Raw genomic sequence first — 21,592 nt, 5'->3', positions numbered from 1 at the left:
CTGGAAAAAAAAGGAGGGGGAACTGAACTGCTATAAGACAGGATGGGTCCCAGAACTGAAAAGTGTAAGGAAAAGGGGCCACTGAGAGGGGGAGAGAATTTAAACAAATCATAGGCGCTCAGGAGAAAAGTCTGCACAAAAACAAACAGATCAAGATTCCTGGAGAAGGAACAGAGAAAAGAAAGTTTCTCCAGAGAAGAAACAATTGCACAAAAAGCACAATCTTAAAAATTATACCACATATCCAGGGCAAGAATCAGATGGAGAAAAGCTGAGAAAATCTGAACAAACATGGACTACTCTAAAGGACAAACTGAATTGGCCCAAGCATCAGTGAAGAGCCTTAACCCAAAGCTAATCAATAATAAAACCATAGACAAGAGGGAGAAACTGACTTTCAGAGATAACCCATCAAAATAATCAGATGCCCAGCCATCAAGCAAAAAATTACAAGTCATACAAAGAAACAGGAAGATATGGCTCAGTCAAGGGAACAAATTAAAACTGCAGAGGAGACACAGAATTTCCAACAATCTAATCAAAGAAGTTCAAACAAATCTAAATTCAAGAAGATGAAGAAAAATATGGATATAGATACAATATGGATATTGAGAAGATGTGTGAACATAAAGGAAAATCTGAAAGTTTGAAAAGAAACATAATAGTAATTATGGGGATGAAGGTCATAATAATGGACATTAAAAATACTAGATGCATGCAACAGCAGTTTTGAGCAGGCAAAAGAAAGAATCAGTGAACTAGAAGTCAAGACAATATTATACAGCCAGAAGAATATATAGAGAAAAGAATAGAAGTTGAGCAGTGTCTCAGGGATTTGGGGGCTTGAGTGATAGCGTGAGCGTGAAGCATTCAAACTATGCATCATGGGTGTCCCAGAAGAAGAGAAGGGAAAAGGGGCAGAAAGAATATTTGAGGAAATAATGGCCAAAAAAATCTCCGATCTCTTATGAAAGACATAAATATATATGTCCAAGAAGTACACCCTATTGCAAACAGAATAAACCCTAATAGACCTACTCTGAGACATATATTAATCAGAATGTCGAATGACAAAGATAAAGAGAATTCTGAAAGCAGGAAGAGAAAAGCAATTCATCACATGCAAGGGAGCCTCAATAAGACTAAGTGCCGATTTCTCATCAGAAACCATGGAGGCGAGAAGGCAGTGGCATGATATATTTCAGGTACTGAAAGAGAAAACCTGCCAGCCAAATATTCTTTATCCGGCAAAAATGTCCCTCCAAAATGAGGGAGAGTTAAAAATATTCAGTAAAAGAGAAACTGAGGGAGTTCATCAGCAAGAGACCTGCCCCACAAAAATTATAAAGAGAGTTCTGCAGGCTGAAAGGAAAAGGCATGAGAGTGGCTTGGAGTAGTGTGAAGAAATGGAGGTCTTCAGTAAAGGTAACTAAAAGGGTAGATGCAAAACCCAAAAGTTCTGTATCCTTAGTATACAACTCTACTCTTTTAATTCCTGTAAGAGTTGGTTCAGTTGAACAGGAAAAAAGGCATATTTCCTGATAATGGACATGCACAATATAAAGAGGTAATGAGGGACTAAACAATGTACAGAGGGGACGTGGAGGGATATGGGAGCAGAGAACGTGCATGCTACTGAAGCCTAAGTTGGTATCTTTTCAAATTAGGTTGTTACAGATGTAGGTTGTGTAAATCAAATCAAACCCCAGGATAAGCACCAACAAAGTATTCAAAAAATATATGGAAACAAAAATGAGAAAAGGATCAGTTATATAAATCACAAAAGATCAACTATACAGAAAAGGAGGTTGGGATAAAGGAAAAGAGAGACCAAAAAAAAAGATCTGACATAAAAATTAAAGGACAATATGGCTGAAGTAAGTACTGCATTTACAGTAGTAACACTGATTGTTAATGGATTAAACTCTCCAATGAAATGCGTGATCCAACTGTAGGTTGTTTGCAAGAGACTCACCTTAAACCCAAAGACACAAATAGGTTGAAAATGAAAGGATGGAAAAAATATTCTTTGTAAATAGTAAACAGAAAAGAGCTGGGTAGCTATACTAATATCAGAAAAAAGAAACTTTAAGTCAAAAGTTGTTACAAAAGACAGAGAAGGAAACTATATATTAATAAAAGAGGCAATCCACCAAGAAGAAATAACAATCACAAATATTTATGCATCTAACCACGGTGCTGCAAAACACATGAGGCAAACACTGGCAAAACTGAAGGGACAAAGAGACACCTCTACAATAATAGCTGGAGACTCAGTATCTCATCAGTAGATAGAACATCTAGATGGAGGATCATTAAGGAAACAGAGAACTTGAATAATACGATAAATGAACTAAACCTAACAGACATATTCAGAACATTGCACCCCAAAGCAGCAAATGTCCATTCTTCCCAAGTGCTCAGAGATTGTTCTCCAGGATAGACTGCATGGTGGGTCACAAAACAGGTCTTAATACATTTAAAAAGACTGAAATTATACGAAAGCCTTTTCTCTGATCATAGTGAAATGAAGCTGGAAATCATTACCAGGCAGAGAAATGGAAAATCCAGAAATAAATGGAACTTAAATAACACGCTCTTAAACATGTGGGTCAAAGAAGAAATCATAAGGGAAATCTGTAAATATCTGGAGACAAATGAAAATAAGAACTCAACAAATCAAAACTTGTGGGATGCTGTGAAGGGGGAAATTTATAGCCTAAATGCCTACATCAAAAAGGAAGAAAGAGCTAAAAGCAAAGACTTGATTGCAGACCTGGAAGAACTAGAAAAAGAACAGCAAACTAACCCCAAGGCAAGCAGAAGGAAAGAAAGAAAGATTAGAGCAGAAATAAACAAAATTGAGAATATAGAAACAATAGAGTGTAGAAACCATAGAGAGAATAGAGAAAACCAAAAGTTGGTTCTTTGAGAAGATCAATAAAATTGACCAACCCTTAGCTAGACTGACACAGAAAAAAAGAGAGAAGGTGCAAATAAATAAAATAAAAAATGAGAAGGGGGTCCTCACCATTGACCCCACAGAAATAAAAAGTATCATAAGCGGATACAGTGAACAATTGTCTACCAAGAAATTAGACAATCTGGATGAGAGGGACCAATTCCTGGAAACTCACGAACAACCTACACCGACTCCAGAAGAAATTGAAGATCTCAACAGACCTGTTAGTTACAAGTAAAAAGATTGACTCAGTCATCAAACACCTCCCAACAAAGAAAAGCCCAGGACCAGTGGCTTCACAAGTTAATTCTACTGAACATTCCAAGAAGAATTAACACCATTCCTGCTAACTCTTTCAAAAAATTGAACAGGAAAGAACACTCCTAACTCATTCTAGGAAACCATATCACCCTAATACCAAGACCAGATAAAGATGCTACAAGAAAAGAAAATTACAGACCATTTCTGTCATTTTATCTTGTGCTCTCTGGTTTTTATGCTTTTTGCAGTTTTTGTGTTTCTTTTTGCACTATTGCTCAGTTTTCTTTGCTCATTTCCCCCCTCTCATTTGGAAGTTATATATTTACTTTTCTATCAGTGCTTACGTTTAAATTAAAAATATATTTGATGCATGGAAGTATTAACTGGTAAAGATGTATGATGTATACAACCCACTCTCAAAGATTTGGAAAATAGGTAGGTAGGTAGGTAAGTAGCCAGGTAGATAGAATGATATAACAAATGTGGAAAAATGTTAAAAATTGGTAATCTGACTATCTATGTAACGGGTATATTGGAGTTCTCTATTATTTTTGTATTATATTTGGAACTTGCCTGTACATTTGAAATTGTTTCAAAATAAAATGTTATAGAAAGAAAAAAAAATTAGAGTGTGCATTGTGGCAGAGACTGGTAGGTGATCATGCAACCCATGTCCGCTTCCTGGACACATGGCCAGACTGCATTTCCCATCCTCTCTTGCAAGTAGTGACCAGTCTGGCCAGCGGTATGAGGGCGGAGAAGTTCTCTGGTGCTTGTAGAAAACCCTCCATGCACTTTCCTTATCTGCTGGTTTGATGCAGAGGAGGCCAGTGTCCTAGGAATTCTCCTGTCTAGGAGCGTGAGCCCCAGAGTCACTGCTTGGAGGAGAGGTGTTTTCTCATCAGGAACACCTGTTTGGGACTTTACCCGAGGAAGAAGTGACTATCCGTGGTATTTGAGCCGTCATACCGTTAGCTCGAAGAGCCTGTCCCCCTAACTACTCTAGGCACAAGGCCCAGAATGATAAGCAAAATGGGCGAGTTCAGTAAAGTTGCTAAGAATTTTGGACTCTGCATTAATTTTGATTATTTATGTGTAATGTTATATGCAGTGTGTGACCAGTGAATTTCAAGAATCAATTTAAGTCTTGATATATGACAAAAATTTTTAATGTATCACTTCTAATTGGCAAAAGCAGTTTATTGCACTGCAGTGTGGCCTCACTCCATCTTTTATTCAGTAAGCCTTAGCTTTCAAGGTACTCCGTGGAGACTTAAACATTCTCAGTCCTTATTTTAAAGAACTGTAACTTCCGTTTTCATCATGCTGCTTCTCTCTTCAAAAGCCTGTAATCATTTCTTATATAGCATTTTGTTTCATTTATTCCATCACCCAAAAAAGAAGAGTACGTATATATATATATATTTGTGTGTACATATATCTATATATAGTGAGCATGACTCTGTTCTCTGAAGAGAGACAAAAATGAATAAAACATGGTCCATGCCGTCAAGGAGTTTGTGCTCAGTACATGGATACTTGCACTAACAGTCTTCTCCGAGTTTCCCTACTGCTACCGTCTGCCCCTCATTTTAGCCTTTAATAGTTGCATGTTTCTTCTTCATTACATTTTTTTTAGTGTTATCTTCTCAACTAGGTAGTATACTCTCTGAAGACAGGAAGTATATTTTATAGAACTTCTGTATTCCCCTCTTGGGCACTTATAGCAGACACTGGACACTATACTTAATAGAGTAACTGTTGGTATGGTTTCTGCCACTTATCTAGCTTGGATATTCTCTTGTTTTGTATCATAGTCAGTCTGAACAGACACAGATACTTTCAGTTTATTAGGGATTCATGGAATTATGCAGTGAGGAGTGCCAGGACTGGAAGGCTCTCTGTAAGGTCGACTCTAATTCCTGATCTCTATCTGGGTCCTCCAGCCCCTTACCCTCAGGATGTGGCCACAGGCTGGCACCATGAGGGGGCGGGTCTGGGAATCAGAACCTGCGTTTGAACCAGCTCCCCAGATGACCCATGCGCACGTTGAAGTTTGGGAAGCACTGCTGTGGTTCCCCTGCCCACTTTACTAATGAGAAATCGTTTCTTCAGTGGTTCTTAACCTTGGATGCATGTCGGAATCACTTGGGGGAACTTTAAAAAAATACTGATGCCTGGGTCCCATCCCCAGACATTCTGACTTAGTTGGTCAGGATTGCAGCCTGGGCATCAGAACGTTAAAGCTCTCCCCAGAGGATTGTGATGTGTATAGCCATGGCTGAGAGCCACTGATCTGGTGCAGGGTTGGATCCCAGCTTCTCAGTGTCCTGACAAAATAGCCTCTTCATGGCACACACCGCATGATGTTCTCAAAAGTGCCGTCTCCTCCCACGTGATTGTTCAAATGATGGAGCCCTCTGGTTCCTTCACACTTCTCTGTTTTATTTCCTTCACAGCAATTTTCCCTATTGGAGAATATCACATTTATTTTGTTGTCTGGAACCCCATGAGGGCAGAACCTTGTCTGTCTTGTTCACTGCTGTGTCCAGTTCCTAGAACAGTGTTTTGACAGTTAATATTTATAGAACAAATGAAAGGGGCTGCAATAAAGACAGATACATTCTATGAGAGGGAGACCCCAGGCCAGTGTAGGGCACCCACAGGGCTGCCTGATCCTGCAAGTGAGAGACTTTAAAGTAAAGGACAGGAGATCTGAGTGGGACAGAAAGTGGAGACGGCTGCTGAGCATGGACGTGGACCCACCTCCGACTGTCAAGCTTGTACTCCGCCCTCCGCTCTGCTGCCTTCTTGTCAGGGAGGTGAGCTGGTTTGCCCAAAACTTCTCAGCAGTGAGAGGTGGAACTGGGACACGACCCAGCTCTCCATACCCTAAGGATCATTGCTTTCCTGTCCTGGGGTCACGTGAAAGTTCCTAGCTTGGCTCTGGCACCTGGGTCTTCAGTACATGATAGCCATTTTTCTTCTCATGTAAGTTTTATTCTATTTTTGCTTATTTGCTTTGAAAATCTGATGTTTTTAAGGATAGAATGACTTATCTGATTTCCTCTCAACTTACGTGAGTGAATTTCTTTTCTAGCTAAATTAACTCTCATGACTTTGATTATTTTGCATGGTTGCAGGATTTTATTTGAATGGATTATTGATTGTGTGTATTTCCCCTTCTCACACCCGCAGTGCTATGGAGAAAGTATGGCTGGGTGTTCTGCGTGACATTTCTGTTACATGTTATTTTAGTGTTTAATTCTTCCAGCTGTTTTTTTTTTTTGTATATTTTACCATGAATTTATTTTCCATCAGGCTTTGAAATTGGGCATAAAAATCCCTTTTTATGAAGCCATTCGTTAGTGTGTCTTGCTGTATATTGATTACTTTTAAAACTTTTAACATGAGACCATTGCTTGCTGTCTTGATAAGTGGTAATAATCTCAGGCTGTTTTTTTTCTTGGGTTTGGTAGTAGGAAGCCAGAAAATGCTAAGCTCTGAATGTAAGGCTTTTTTTTTAACATCATAAATTTCATGTTTCAATTCAGAAACTACTTTACATTAAGATGAGCTGTTGCATGAATGTGGTTAGCAGGCTGTTGCTGGTGACTCTTGCAAATGTTACCAGAAGTCAGAATAATGCTGGCTTTATATCAGCCACTTTTCATGATGCACCATAATTCCATGCTCATAGTCATGGGAGGAAGCTAATGTACTTTCCAGAGGGTACATGAATTCTGAGGTTAGTCCCTAGTTTATGGGGAGCATCCTTAGGCCCAGATATTACCATAGCTTAAAGGATTAAATCAAATAGGGGAAGGACAATAAAAATCCTGGAACAGGAAATTTCCAGAAATAAAAAGGAAAGAGTTAGGGAGCTAATGGTTATCCTGGTAACCATTAGGGTGGGAGTCACATTATGGAGAAAGACTTATCTGGACCCTGAAAATAATTTAACTTCTGAAGTACTTCATTATGGATATAAGGGATAGGAAAATTAAAAATTCATGCAAGTCAAGTTTAGGCAGATCTCACCATTCTTTTTGGCACAAAAAATATCCGGCAGTCCTGTTTGTTCTTAGAAAATGTTACCATTGTTAAGGCTTTTATTACTTTGTGGTCAGAGTAGCATTTTATGTTTGTGTGATGCTTTCAAATTCAAAGTGCTTTTGTGGACTTTATCACATTTAATTCTCCCCACAGCCCTATGAGACAGAAGAGGTACCGTCTCTCCTTTTTTTGGATGAGATAGTACAGTGAGGTTAAACTTCTTACCTAAGGACAGCTAATGAATGGTGGAACTTACTCAGTGTAGTAAAGATAAAACGGTGGTGGTGGTTGTTGAGCTTGTAAGGTATCTTTGGTTTTCTAGTATATAAATATATGTTTTGTATGTAATATAGGATGGATAATCCAAAAATTTATTTAATACTGCAACCAGGGAAAAAGGGTATTCTTAGGACCAAAAATAATTGGGTGGCAAGACTAAAAGAAAAATATTTTCCTTTTTTCTAAAGTTACCATTTTGTAGCTTTTTTTAAAATTTCAAACATTTATTTTAACTTGGACATTTTGTAGATTTTTATATGAAGATTTTAATTTTATTTAAATGATGGTGACTGAGAGCAGGGACCACGTTTTCCAACTTTCTCCTGACTTACTGCACTGCCATACTACTCAGTAGGTTTTTTCGGATGAGAATGGTGTTGGGCTTACTGTTGGGAAGTGGTTGATAATGTCACTGGATATTGGCTGAACTGCAAAATGATAATGGCATTGTTCTTCTAAGTAAAAAATTTACGATCAGTTCAGCATTTATGCTTATTTTTTTTTAAAAATTAGACAAGTAATACGTGTTCACCAGCATATAGCTTTCTTCACACACACCCATATTTTACATTTCCGAAACGATCTCAGGCACACGTGAAACTTCCAGGTGTAGCACAGAGGATGTTTCCTCCATGAGCCATTTGAGGATAAGTTGCCGATATGATGCTCCATTGCCCTAAATACTCTTTATTATGTATTTCCTGTAAGCAATGGCATTTCCCTTCATAATTACAATAAAGTAATCAGAATTAGGAGCACCATTTCTACTATGTAATCCTCAAATTCCTTTTCTGTTTTGTCTGTTAACCCAGTGATGTCCTTGGTAGAACAAGTTCCACTCAGAACCTTGGGTTGCTGTCAGTTGTCATATCTCTTCAGTCTCCATTACTACAGAACATTTCTCAGTCCTTTTTGATGTTCATGACCTTGACACTCGTGAAGATCACAGGCCAGTCATTTTGTGGAATGTTCCTCAATTTGGATTTGTCTGATGTTTCCTCATAATTAGATTCAGGTTTTGCCTCTTTGGCAGGAATTTCAGAGAACAGCCAGTATATATTCTTTTTTAAAGATTAGTTTTACATTTTATTTTCTGTTTCCTTAGAGCGTTTCCCAAAGTGTATTCTGCGGAACTAGCACCTACTGTGTTCTCAACACCGTGCCGCCTATAGAAGGTAGGATTTGAAAAAGCTTTTGACTTACAAGAAGGGGTGGGTTTGGCAGTGAGAGTCACTCCGTCATGATAGCATGGTGGACGTAGCCTTCGACCAGCCCTCAGGGAACCCGGGTTCTGCCACTGACTTGCTGTGTGATCTTAGATGAGTTACTTAATTCTTCTGGTGGTAGCGATGCTAATACCTACCTCATCAAGTTTCTGTGAGGCTTAAAAAAGGCAAAGGATTTACTCACATCGAAAATTCCAAGCACTCTGTGAATGTGCTAGGTGTTACTATAACAAGTCTATAATTCTAGTGTCGAAAACCAGCTGACTCAGAGTAGAGCGGTGTGGCATTGTGGGAAAGCCACGGAACCATGTTTGAATCCCAGTTGAGCCACTTGTCAGCTGTGGATCTGGAACAAATTAATCTGAACCTCGATTTCCTTGTCTGTAAAATGAGGGTAATCCTGCCCCAATGGGTTATTATCAGGATCAAATGAGAGGGCGTGAGTGAAAATCCTTTCTGTGTGCCTGATAGAGAGTAGAGTCCCACAGATGTTTACCCTTTAATAAATGATGGAAACTTGGTTTAATGAGCACAGGCAGCTCAAATTGGAATAGAATGAAACGAAGTGGGCAGTGCAGGAGAGGATGCCATGAAACCTCAATTGAAACAACTGCGTGCAGGGCTTCACACTCCTAATTTATCTGTCCCCACCCCCACGTTTTTTAAGATTAAAAATGCAAAGGCAGAAGTCTTTTGAGCCCGAGTCATGATCGACCTAAGCCTAGAACAGAGATTTGGTCATCTGATTGACAGGAAAAGGGTAAATCTGACCACCTAAAACCAGGAATGGTAAGATATGATGATCACACATCTGTTAGAAGAGGAAAAGAGTGTTAAATAGCAAAACTATTTTTTTTTTAATTAAAAAGCTATTATTTTAGCCTTTTAAAAAAATCTTTTGGATAATTATAACTGGGTTTAATTCATTTTGGAGAATTTCTTCAGGAAAGAATAGTGAGAAAGATCAATGCTTGGCACATAGTTGGTGCTTAATTAATATTTATTTTGACTGAATAGTGATTTGAAAGGTCTTAGGTTAGGAATGGTAATATTTGCTGCTGTGAGCACTGTGCTGACTTGAATGTAACAATATGTGCTTATGTTGTCCTGAATCAGTTCCTATCCTACTAATTAAATCTAAGCACATAATAATTAGAGCTAAACAGAAAATTGTAGAGCTTCCTTTTAATTTTACCACTCCAGGTTGTTGATCAAATACATTCCCAATAAGATTTAGCATTTTGATACCCAGTTTTACCAACTTATTTTGAGCCAATTTGATCTAGAGATTGAGGGATTAATCATATTCAGCTTGATTAACAGTATTCCTAATTACTCAGAGAACTGTTTCCAGGTTAGAGTTAGTGTAGTTATAAGTTACCTGGCAGAAGTCAACAGAGTGTTGAAAAGGTGAAACATATTTCTTTGGGTTTAAATAAAGAAGTTTCCAATGTGAATCTCAATTTTTAGAAAAAAAAATCATGAAAAGGAGAATTCTGTGTTTTGCCTAGTTAATATTAGGTAAATGAGCAATTTTGCACATTTTAGAAAGTTTTAGTTAAATTATAATCTTTCTCTAAAAATATTATTTGGAAAATATTTGAAGGCTGACTAGAAAGGATGGCTCGTTCTCTAGAATTATAGCTGTCAGCCATGCACATCATCTGTGAATTTCAAGAGCTTAACTAGTTATTTTTATTGTGAAGTAGATTAGAACATTATTTTGTAAAGTCATGTATCATACACACATATTTTGCTAGATAATGATAATGAAATGTTTTACCGTCACTTGGTTGACACCACCATTGTGCAGTGCCAAAGTTTAAATATTTGGCTTAAATATTGAGAAGTGGTTGAAACCAGTGTATGCCTGAATTTTCTTTTAACTCAAGATACTGTGTAAGGACTTAAAAACTGACACGTGTTTGTCTCATTATTTTATCATGTATAGTTATTCCAAAAAAAACATTAAAAAGCAGCTTTTAATTTAAAAATATTTTATACAGTGCTGCGAATAATTCTTTTCCAATCTAAAAGCAAAGTTACTCTTTATCACACTCTAACTGGAAAAACTGGAATTAGAAAATATAAGTTTTAGCACTTTGAGTTCCTAATATCCTTTTCCCAGTGTTAAAATTGTCATCTTCATAATTCACAGTGGGAAAATTTACCCATTCTTAGTGTCTTAAAAACATTCAGTTTATATTCAATATGAACCTAAGATTCTGGAAATAGCACAGTTTAAAACCTGATTAAGGGGAGCCGGTTGGCCTGTCATACTCCTTTTCCTTTTGAACCCATGGCTGCACATCCCCATAAAGTGCTATATTTAGAAACTTTATTGAGACTGTGCTTACACAGCCTTTCTACTTTTCCCTTTTGAAAGCCTTTGGACCAGTTCACCACTGCTTGATTTGGTACTGGAGTAGAAGATGGAAGCATTTTCTATGGCAGTTAGTTGCACTGTTGAAAAGAGCACTACCTCTATATGTATATCTCTATATACACACTGTGTATATACATGCTTATGTACATATGTAGATACATATATGGCCTCTAGGTCCCTCAGTGAGGTTAAAAGGACAGCAAATTAGCATCAGGTTGCGATTATTAGCATAGAAGTAGAAGCTAGGGTTTGATATTCTGTTCATTATTGTTCAGAATTATACTTTAAACAAATAGCTTTCTCAGAGATATGACTATGTATGTACAATTCAGAGTAAGCCCATTGATTGAGAGTCTAGTATAATGGTATTTTCAGGAAGATACCCTGGAAATGCTGAATATTTGAATTGAGTGTAGATTCTAGAATTTCATTGTTACTTTCAGAATTGTGCATACCATGGGGGATTTAAAAAATGAGAATAAAACCACTTAGGGGCAGAGAGAAGGGAGGTAAAGGCTCCTGTGTTTTGGTATTCTGTGCTTTAAAGTTTTATGGCCCGTGGTACTTCCCGTAGGAGGGTGAAGTGCAGGGAGCATTGCATAAGCGCATAAAATTACAAAGGTTTTATAGTGTGTAATTAATGCAGAACTTTCTACGAATTTTCTCTTAGTTGAACTGTTTCGTTTTGGTTTCATAGCAAGCTTAACCTTATTCTTTCTATTAAATTTAAAATTTTGGATTCTTAAAAGCAGTCACTTTTTAAGATTTTCAAGTTCTTATACTGCTTTTAGAAATATGGCTGGGTATTATAATTCAATTGGTTTTGTAGTTCATGGACCAAAAAAGGATTTAGTATGTTAAAACTCTCTTAAGTTCATCCCTATAAAATATTTCTTCATGATGCAGTAAATTTTTTTAGACTTTATTTCTCTGCCCAATATTTTCCTGTGATCTTTTCCTTGAGAAGAAATGAGTTAATCAGTTGCAAAATGTTTGGGAGGATTTTATCGTGATTGTAGAAAATATTTTTTGATTCTTTTGTTTTTCACATGTTCAAAAAATAGACTAAACAAAATTATAGTAAGTGGAGATTGTATTTTTGTATTTCATTTTTAACATTAATGCCTGTATGCCTCTAAATGGTTGTTTAATTTAAGGCATTTGATTTGGAAAAGCTGAGAATCTTAAGTAACTTACCCAAGGTCACACAATTAGAAGGTAGCAGAACTGGGCCAGAATCCTGGACTCTGGACTCTGAGTTCATTGTTTTTATGATGCCTTACTAATACTGAATAAGGCCTTTCAGCCATGACTTAATGGAGCACATGGAGGCTTCAGTGTTTCTGTGTCTTGCTCCTCATGACCTGTTCTGTATTGCATCCTTTGGATGTTGTGGCTTCCATTTAACATTAAAAAAAAATGGAGTGGGTAATTTGAAACTTTGACCTAAATGTGCCAGAGTGGCAAGAAATTTTGAGCCAGGCAAAGGGACTTTGTTGTAGGAGTGAAATAATAAATGAATGTTTAGTGTTATGTAAAGGAAATGGTCTCTTTTAGAAAGCATCAGATATACCATCTAGTCTGAAAGTAATTAATTTTTCTCTAACTCATTTAGAAGTTACATTTTGATGAAATACATTAATTATATAGTTATGTATATGTGTACATAAAGTTAATTAAAATGATATGTTATTAGATTTAGGCTAGAAAGGCCAGCATCTTTATTGCCTGGGTAACTAACTGCAAGTTTAAATCCCTTACAAGATTTGTGATTTGCTTTTGAAAGGATAACTTTCATTTCTATCCTAGGGGATGAAGTAGTATTAGTTTTTGAATAACATCTAATTTTATATATTATAATTCTTTTTACTTAAAAAACTTAAGACATTTCAAACTGGTTAGTACAGATTTCTGGATTTTGTGAGGTTAAATTATTTTGCAATTTTGATGTGCTTTGTGAAGTATGGGGAAATAACCTTTAAAAAGTAACATTCTGGTTATGGGCAGCTGTTGGGATATTCCCTGTGCACTGACTTGTTGTGGAGCAAAAGCTCAGTCTTAGTTTAGAAACCCTTGACCAGATTTCTGCTGCCATCTATCTGATAAATGTGTAAATGAGAATTATTAACTAGGAGAAATAATGGGGTCTTCTCATGCTCTGGGTTGGTCGTACAGTGACTAAACTGAACCGCTGTTTCTGACTTTGCCAGTAGACTTAAAAGGAGGTTTTCTCTATTATTTTCTCTGAATGTATTGTTTTCTTCTTTATAGATGATCATGGGAACAGCAATAGTAGTCATGTAAAAATCTTTTTACCGAAAAAGCTGCTTGAATGTCTGCCGAAATGTTCAAGTTTACCAAAAGAGAGGCACCGCTGGAACACTAATGAGGTAGATAAATCTTGATTTCTAAGAGTATACTTTTTTTTAAAGGGCAAACTCATTAGGTTGTTTTTGCATAGTATTGCTTTATATTGGCTTTAAATTTAGAATATTGATTTTGGAAATCATATTTGAGAAGAATATTTAATCTTGATTTGACACACCAGTATGTTTCTTGAACTGTTTCTGATCTGCTTGGCTTATGTTGAAAAATGTAAAATGTGCACGCTGACTTACTAAAATTGCATGAGTTTCTGCTTGTATTTCCTTGCTTTTGGGTGTCTCAGAGGCGTGGTTAACTCTGTCTGCTTCTCATTTAAACATTAGGTCTTAGGTTGTCATGAATTAATAAAGAAACACCCCCAGTGTTCCACAGACAGTACAGTGTCTTGACAATGTGACGTTTCTGTAGAATTGAGAAGGGTAGGCTTCTTTTTAGCAAAACAGCAAGTCCTCTCTGATGATGAAAGTTTGCTTGGAGAATTCAGTGATTTACATTTGTGACAGAAAATTGTATTAAGAGTGAAGTCCATAAAGTAGCTTGTATATTTGACATCCAATTAGAAAGTAGATCAATAAGTAGAATGAATAAAAGTTTGTCTTCTTGGATGTTGTCTTCTTTTGGTAATATCTGAGAGATAATATTAGGTAATACTAGGCGTGGATTGCCTTGTCATCCTTTTTATTGAAATCTGAATATTTTAATTTAGGGGAATACCCATTAAGTGGTGATAAGAATTGGGAGTGTGTCCATCAGTTTGGGAATTCTACTTCAGATGGCTAGGGTTACTGGTCTTGCAAAGTTGGTTTACACCAGTTTGTGTTGCTGGTTCAGCACAGTTTACTTCCTGGTTAAGTATAGCACCTTATTATAGGTCACTCAGTTTTGTTAGAAGCCGATGAAGACAATGTTGCTACCTGTTTACCCTAAAATAATTATTTTGCTCTAACTTCTTGATTTAGAATGCTTTTGCTTTGAGTTGTAAGAGGCTATATGGATAAAAGTCTTTTTACTCATCACAATAAACCTCAGAGCTTTGTTACCTTGTCTCAACTGACCTTAAGTATCTTTTAAGGTATGTAGATTTTGATTATTTGCATATATTATTTTTTTCCTCAGACAGAATATTTTTGTTTTTACAAACTTTAGCTAGTTTAGAGGTCTTTTAACCAATTATTTATTAACTATTTTAAACATTTTAGACTCAAAAAGTAAATATGCTGAAAATCATATATGGTCGGTTACTTCAGCAGCAAAATAGTATAATTTGGAAGCTATACAGTAGATCGCAACTAGGTCATAAATTATTTAAAAATGTGCCGTGTTTCTTTAGTATTCCCTGAAACATGGATTTGATGCCATACATTATTTTCCGTTCATTTGTAAATGTATGTATTTTTTTCAATTTATATTTTATATGACATTGACAATTTCTTTTAATTACATGATTTGAAATTATATTTGAAACCAGGAGTTGATTAATGAATGAAAATGGTCTTAAGCGAGTCTTAGCTGAATGAACTTTGTCAGAACCTTAGTTGGTACATTATTTAGATCTGTGGTTTTGAAACTCTTGAAATTTTTGAGCATAGCCCTTCAACTTTCACGTGTTTATTTATTCATAAATTATTTACACGTTCCACTGTCCATATTAGATACATTGTGTAACACCCAATAAAGAATTGTTACAGCGGATGAGTTAGGTCATTCTCTTTTTTCCTTCCAGGAGCTAGAACTCATACCCCTTTGGAGACCACTTCTATAGGTCACATGTTCACAAGGTTGCTAAAGTCCAAGTTTGCACAGAGGAGGATGTATCCCCTTCTCTGAGGGGGAAATATAAAGTTGGGGTCTTCGTGAGAAAATGTGGATTGCTTTGTGTAAGCTGTACTAGAAAAAGAGTGAGAAGGAATACTCTCCTAAGGGAGGCAGCAGGGGTTAACACAGCCAGCTCAGCAGCCAGCAGCCTCAGAGGAAAAACTTTTAAGATAGAACTGAATTTAAAGGGTGGGTCATATTTCTGTGTAGAGGACACTGGCTTTTTTTTTTTTTCCGTTTCTTTTTCTGGCTGTAGGAAAAATAGGGGACTCTTAAGAGGGACAGTGGAAGAGTTGGATGAGAAGCCATTAATTCTGTAGTGCTTTGTGGTGATGATGCTAACTGGTCACTGTTGTTTTTAACTGGCTTGGGTAATAGAAGGCACAAAACAATCAGTTCTGTTACCAGTTCATTCAATTCTTTGATCTAACTGGGTATTGGCATTTTCACGTGTTCTTCAGCCACCCATCCATCATGCTGTCACTGAAACCTGAAGAAGGTGTTGTTCAATGGAGCACTGAGGCTCTCTGGGCCTGTGTAAGGCCAAGATTGTCCATGAAATCCCTTGAATTGCTCATGAAGTAAAGTTCATCCTGTCATTAAGAGCCCGTTTTCCTTGTAGAGTTGGGTCAGATTGCTATGCCTTTGGGTAAGGACCAAATGAATGGTTGGCTTGTCCTTAGCTATGTTGCACAAAACCCACCTTTCTCTAAATCATGCTCACTGGGATGAGCCGTGCACACTGGGAGAGGCGTGTGGGAATGAGAGCATTCGAATGAATAGTAGATTGGTGTTTCCCATCTCACTCTCACTGCAGTGCATATGTATATGTTCACAGAGTAGTCTGGTGGCCAAGTTGCCTGGATATATATATATATATATATATATATATATATATATGTGTGTGTGTGTATATACTTCTAAGCCTCATAATAATACTGCAAGGGAGGGGTGCATAAGTGGAAAGTGGTTAAATAATTTTGCCAAGAAGGCACACTTCTAGGGTCAGTGTCTGTCTCAGCTTAAGTTCTTCTATGTTGCTTTTTAATTCTTAGTAGCTTTCATTCTCTTATGTGTTATCTAGAATTCATCAAAGTCCGGTAATCCTAAACCGCATAGTATTCTCGGCAAATCCATTTTGTGAATTAGTTTTGGGTTAAAAAGAGTTAATATAGGACTAGTATTGTGAGTTTGTATGCAAGTATTTGCTGAAGCTGAAAATCACAAAAAAGGAAGACTTTTTAGAAGATAAGCGGGATCTTAGGGCCTGGTTATGCTTCTTTTAACCTTTGAAACCTGTTGGAATACATAAAATCTCCTGCCCTTCTTCAATGTTATGTACAATTGCAAAATAGATTAAATGTTTTATCTAATAAATAAATCATTTTTAAGTTATGCTTAAACACTTTTTCCCAGGTTCTAAAGATGATAAAGGTGGTGATGATGACAAATAATAATTGCAGGTGACATTTTTTGAGCAATCTGTTGTATGCTAGGCGCTACTGAATGCTTTCCATGAACAGACACATTTAATCTTTGAATTAACCTATGAGGGTAGGGTATTTAAGTATCTTCCTATTATAGATGAGGAAGCTTGAGCCACGGAGATGTTAAATGATGTACCCTGGGCCTCTGAGCTGGGGAGAGGTGTCTCGGGGCTCCTGACTCACGGCTGCTGACCCAAGTTCTGTGTTCCCCATCAGCCCCTTGCCCTGCTGCTGCTGTTCTACAATTTCAGAGTGATTCTTCCAAGCTTTTGCAGCTATCTAGTGACTTCTAATCCTTTTCAAAATATCATACTGTATATATATATTTTAAAATAGAATTGTTTGGCTTCTTTATTCATTTGCAGTTTCAAGTTTGTACATGAACGTAACGTGTTTTTGCATGTTGATTTTTTTAAAAGTAGCAAGCAGTCATTTCTTAGGAAAGTGGTTTTGATTATTGATGAATAGTAAAAAGAACTTTATGGGCTCTGGAAAATGAAGAAAAATGTTAGCAGTAGCAATTTTGGAACAATGTAACCATCCTGTGCTGAACTCAAGGGTTAGGCCTGATTTTTATTTCTATCACAGGGGAGAAAGTGTGTATTAAACAGAGAACACATTCATTAAAGAACCAACTCTTATTTCATAATCTGTTTGGTATTCACATCTTCATTAGGTGAACTATTATAAGGTTTCTGCATTTTAAGTTAATATTTTTGAGGCCCAGAGCCAAAAATAATTATGCTAATGTAACTTTCTGATTGCATAAATGAGTACGTTATAATTATGCATATTAGTACTCTATATATGTTGTCCAGACTGAAATTTCTTTTGTTTAGTCATTAATTAGCTTTAGCTGTTTGACTTGAAATATAACTACTGCATTCCCCAGTCTCTGGAGCTAGACTTCTAATGGCATTCTTCCAAAGCCAAACTCATGGAGCACCATGAACCTTTTATAATGAAAATGTTCTCCCTGAATATGTTCAGCTCACTTTTGTGTGCCACTCTTTTTGAACTGTTAATGTTCCTTCTTTTGTTTGTTTTTCCTCTAATACAAAGTTTCTCTTGAATAAGCACACAAAATAGAATCTAGGCTTGTACTGATCATAAAGTTGAAGCAAATGCTTTTAGTTAGTGGTAGCTTCTGAGCTTTTCATATTAAATGCATTTTTTTAACTGGTAAAAATGTCTTTGTAGAAAGCAGTGGAGATATTGGGGGGAAAAACACACCAGAGTATGATTTTGTTTTTTAGATGGAGAATTACCCTTTTAAATCCTGAATCCCAGCCCCCCACCCCCACACACCCAACTTAGTATATTAAGGTAAGAAACATGGACTTCAAGGCTGTAAGAATTATTAAGTTATATATTTCATTTCAGTTATTTTGCTTGAAAAAAAGACGCTACCTTTTTATTTCTTTAATCAGTTTTATTGTGTAGGCCCATATTCTTGAGTGTGTTTTGTATTTTTAATTTTTTTCATTCTATCACTTATGAAGTCATAGATTTAGGGCTGTAATTTTTTCAATGGCTAGCTTTGCTAGTATATGCAGATTCTATCTTTTTGAATTATAGACCCACATTTTGGGAATCATTTTGGACTCTTTAAACTTCCAATTTGTGAGCTAAACTGAAAAGCATTAGTATGTTAATTATAAAGTGTGCTTTGATGCTTTGGAAAGCTAGTTGACCGTTGGATGGGGCTTTGCTCTGTTTGCCCTTGGCAGTGCGACTGGTTTGAAGGCCCCAGGTGCTCCTCGGAGTCCAGGCAGCTTTTCTGTTAGGTTGGGAATATGCACATGCACGTGTGAACATGACGCCGGCGCTGAGTTGTAAGAGTGACTCCAAGTGATTTTTGAGCACAGTCTCTCATACTTATTTCACAATAAATATGGTGATAATTATGAAGCAGTTGGGTTAAATATAATTTGTCTGTTCACCTTTAATAGTTTGAGGTGAGGTAAGTAGAGACCACAGTCCGAGGAAACACAAGTCTGTGTGTCAGGCAGCCTGTGTAAGGCATGCGGTTGAGCATGGGTGCTGGCGGAGGTGGGCTTCAGGGGGCCCTTCCACTTCAGTAAGGGAGCAGGTGGAGAGGCTCAACACGGGCACAGGCTGGCCCTGAACAAGGGTGTGAGACCCGGGTCGCAAAACTTGAGTAGGATGTTAACCCAGCAGAGTGTTCACCTAAACTATTTTTATTATCCTCTTCAGAAGTTAGAAGAATACCTGGTCCATAACAGGTCTGCAGTACATATTTGTTGAATGAATGGAATACGGAAAAACACAAAACGCAGTATACATCTCTTTTTCTTGGCGTTCTTATGCAAGCATAAAACTCGAGTAGATATATACCTTACATAAAAATAAACTGCAAAGCTAATAAAATTCATATTAACAAGATTAATTAAATGCAGTTGATGATGTTTTGCCAAAACTGAATTGTCTCTTGCAACATGATTCGACTCCTGATTGCTCTGAAGCAGGTTCCTTGGGGTTTGAAAGGTGCTGGCATGTGCCCCGGCCCCGCTGTGCTGTCCAGAAGCCGTGGTCTCGGCAGGCACAGTGCCTTCGGCCTTGGTGCGGGCAGACCGTTCAGCCTGAAGTTCACTTCACTTTCTTTCTCCTTAGCCCCAAACAATTTAAATGACACAACTAGTTGCCAAGGTGATTGTAAACACAAACTTGAGCAAGGAATTTATATGTTAGAATATATTTGGCTGGATTTTTACTTTTCTCAGGTTATAAATTAAATGAAGTTGTGAAATTAACATTTTCTTAGTGACCCCATGGACCCCGATAAGAATTGCACAGAGCTCAAATTGAGAAACACTGATATCTTGGAAAGGGTACTGGCCGACAGAAGCAGGTTCTAGCCTTGGCTCTGCCACTAATAGCTGAGTCTTGGTCTTTGCTGGATCTTAGGTGTTTGTGCAAGGTGACTTTTAAAGATTTGTCTTCAATCTGATTCATCAGTTTTGGAGGCTAGGTTATTATTGTTGCTTTCAGAGTTGTTTGGGGGTACAGGTCCAAACCAGCTTGGGAGTTTATTTTTATGCTAGCCATCCTTATTTTTATTTACTTATTTATTTTTAAATAATTTATATTTTAATCATACTTTTTATTGTAGAATATAACATATATACATAGAAATGATATCTTTCCAAGTGAAATTTAACAAGCAATTGGGGAACAAATTTCAAAGAATAGTATAGGTTACATATATACAAAAAGGTGGTAATTTTCACATTATAATTTAACAGGTAGCTATAGAGCAAATTTCAAAGGATGTTACGTGTTACAGTTCCACCATTTCAGTACTTTCCTTCTAGCTATTCTAATATCCTAGTAACTAAAAAAAAAAAAAAAAAAATTGTGTAAAGATTCAGTATTCATAATCCTTTGATAAATTCCTTCTTATCTGTTGCTACCCCTTCCTCTAGTTTAATCACTTTCCCGATCTTCAGGGATGTCTAGGTGGTGACCACCCTAAGTTGTTCATGTTGAAAAGGGGTGTCAACTTCATGAGCAAAGGGGACACATCTAGTTGATGTTCTTGCAGAGGCTATTATTGCCTCTGGGTTTTGGGACTTAGCTGACATAGGAGTTCTCTGAAGAATTTAAGTTTCTGAAGAATAAGCATAGTGAGTGAAACCTTTATAGAGTATTGGATAGAGATCCAGGTGTTCTTTAAGGTTTTGGGGACTACTGTTGACTTGGGCTTATCATACTGTGATCATTTGACATATCGAGGTGAATCTTGCGTAGGAGTAACCTCCAGGTTACCTCTTGACTCTATTTGAAGTCTTTTAGCCACTGAAACCTTATTTTGCTGTCTTTCTTTTCCGCCTTTTGGTCAAAAAGGCATTCTCAATCCCTTGATGCTGGGGTCAGGATTGGCAGAATCCTTGTCCCCCATTGTGAGGCAGACTTATTCATCTAGGGGGTCCTGGCCCACATTGGGGTGTGTGTGTGATGCATTTATTTGCAGAGTTAGGCTTAGAGAGAAAGAGTCCACATTTGAGCAACAAAAGAGGTTCTCTGGAGGTGACTCTTAGGCACAGTTATAGGTGGGCTTAGCCTCCCCTTTGCAAAGATAAGTTTCATCCAAGCAAGTCTCAAGATTGAGGGCTTATATGGTAGGGGGTTCCTAAGTTCACATAACATATGTTATGTCCACGATAGTCCATCCATATCTCGTATTATCATCACTTAGGTGTACAATCCTCATCACTCTCTATTTAAAAAATTTTGATAGTTTCATCCAAGCAAGTCTCAAGATTGAGGGCTTATATGGTAGGGGGTTCCTAAGTTCACATAACATATGTTATGTCCACGATAGTCCATCCATATCTCGTATTATCATCACTTAGGTGTACAATCCTCATCACTCTCTATTTAAAAAATTTTGATGACCCAAAACATCTCGTAGCTCTTGTCACCCCTTAATTATTTGTCTCTAGTATTTGTGTAGTACTAGTATGGTATTCCTATTAATTATAGTCCCAAGTGTGCAATATGTAGATTTTTTCCATTTATCCTTCTGTTGCAACTCTCTGTGTTAGTGTCATAGCTTAGAAGTATATCATGGAAGCCCCTATATTTGTGGTGCTGAAAAATGCCTTTAAACAACCCCTTTCAATCCTATTCACCGTCAATACAGCTCTGATACTTATAATCCCATTAACAAACAGTCGTCACCCCTGTCCATTACAGTATCTTTGAATTCACC

General features: G+C 37.1%; 1 protein-coding gene across 6 annotated transcripts in view; it reads left to right on the top strand.

Moving 5' to 3' along the window:
• Positions 1-21,592, top strand: part of CAMTA1 (calmodulin binding transcription activator 1) — a 955,716-nt gene that overhangs the window by 23,009 nt on the left and 911,115 nt on the right. For 4 of the 6 annotated variants that reach the window (XM_037828627.1, XM_037828624.1, XM_037828623.1 and 1 more), the window contains exons 2-3: positions 8,664-8,733; positions 13,442-13,560. In XM_037828627.1, coding sequence (XP_037684555.1) covers positions 8,664-8,733; positions 13,442-13,560 — 189 coding nt within the window. Of the gene's footprint in view, positions 1-8,663; positions 8,734-13,441; positions 13,561-21,592 lie in introns of those variants that run through there. The other 2 variants (XM_037828625.1, XM_037828626.1) reach the window with 2 other exon arrangements.

Source organism: Choloepus didactylus, chromosome 2 (genome assembly GCF_015220235.1).
Source record: "Choloepus didactylus isolate mChoDid1 chromosome 2, mChoDid1.pri, whole genome shotgun sequence".
Taxonomy (NCBI): domain Eukaryota; kingdom Metazoa; phylum Chordata; class Mammalia; order Pilosa; family Megalonychidae; genus Choloepus; species Choloepus didactylus.
The sequence above is the reverse complement of the archived record's forward strand: the minus strand, read 5'-3'. Positions and strand labels throughout refer to the sequence as shown.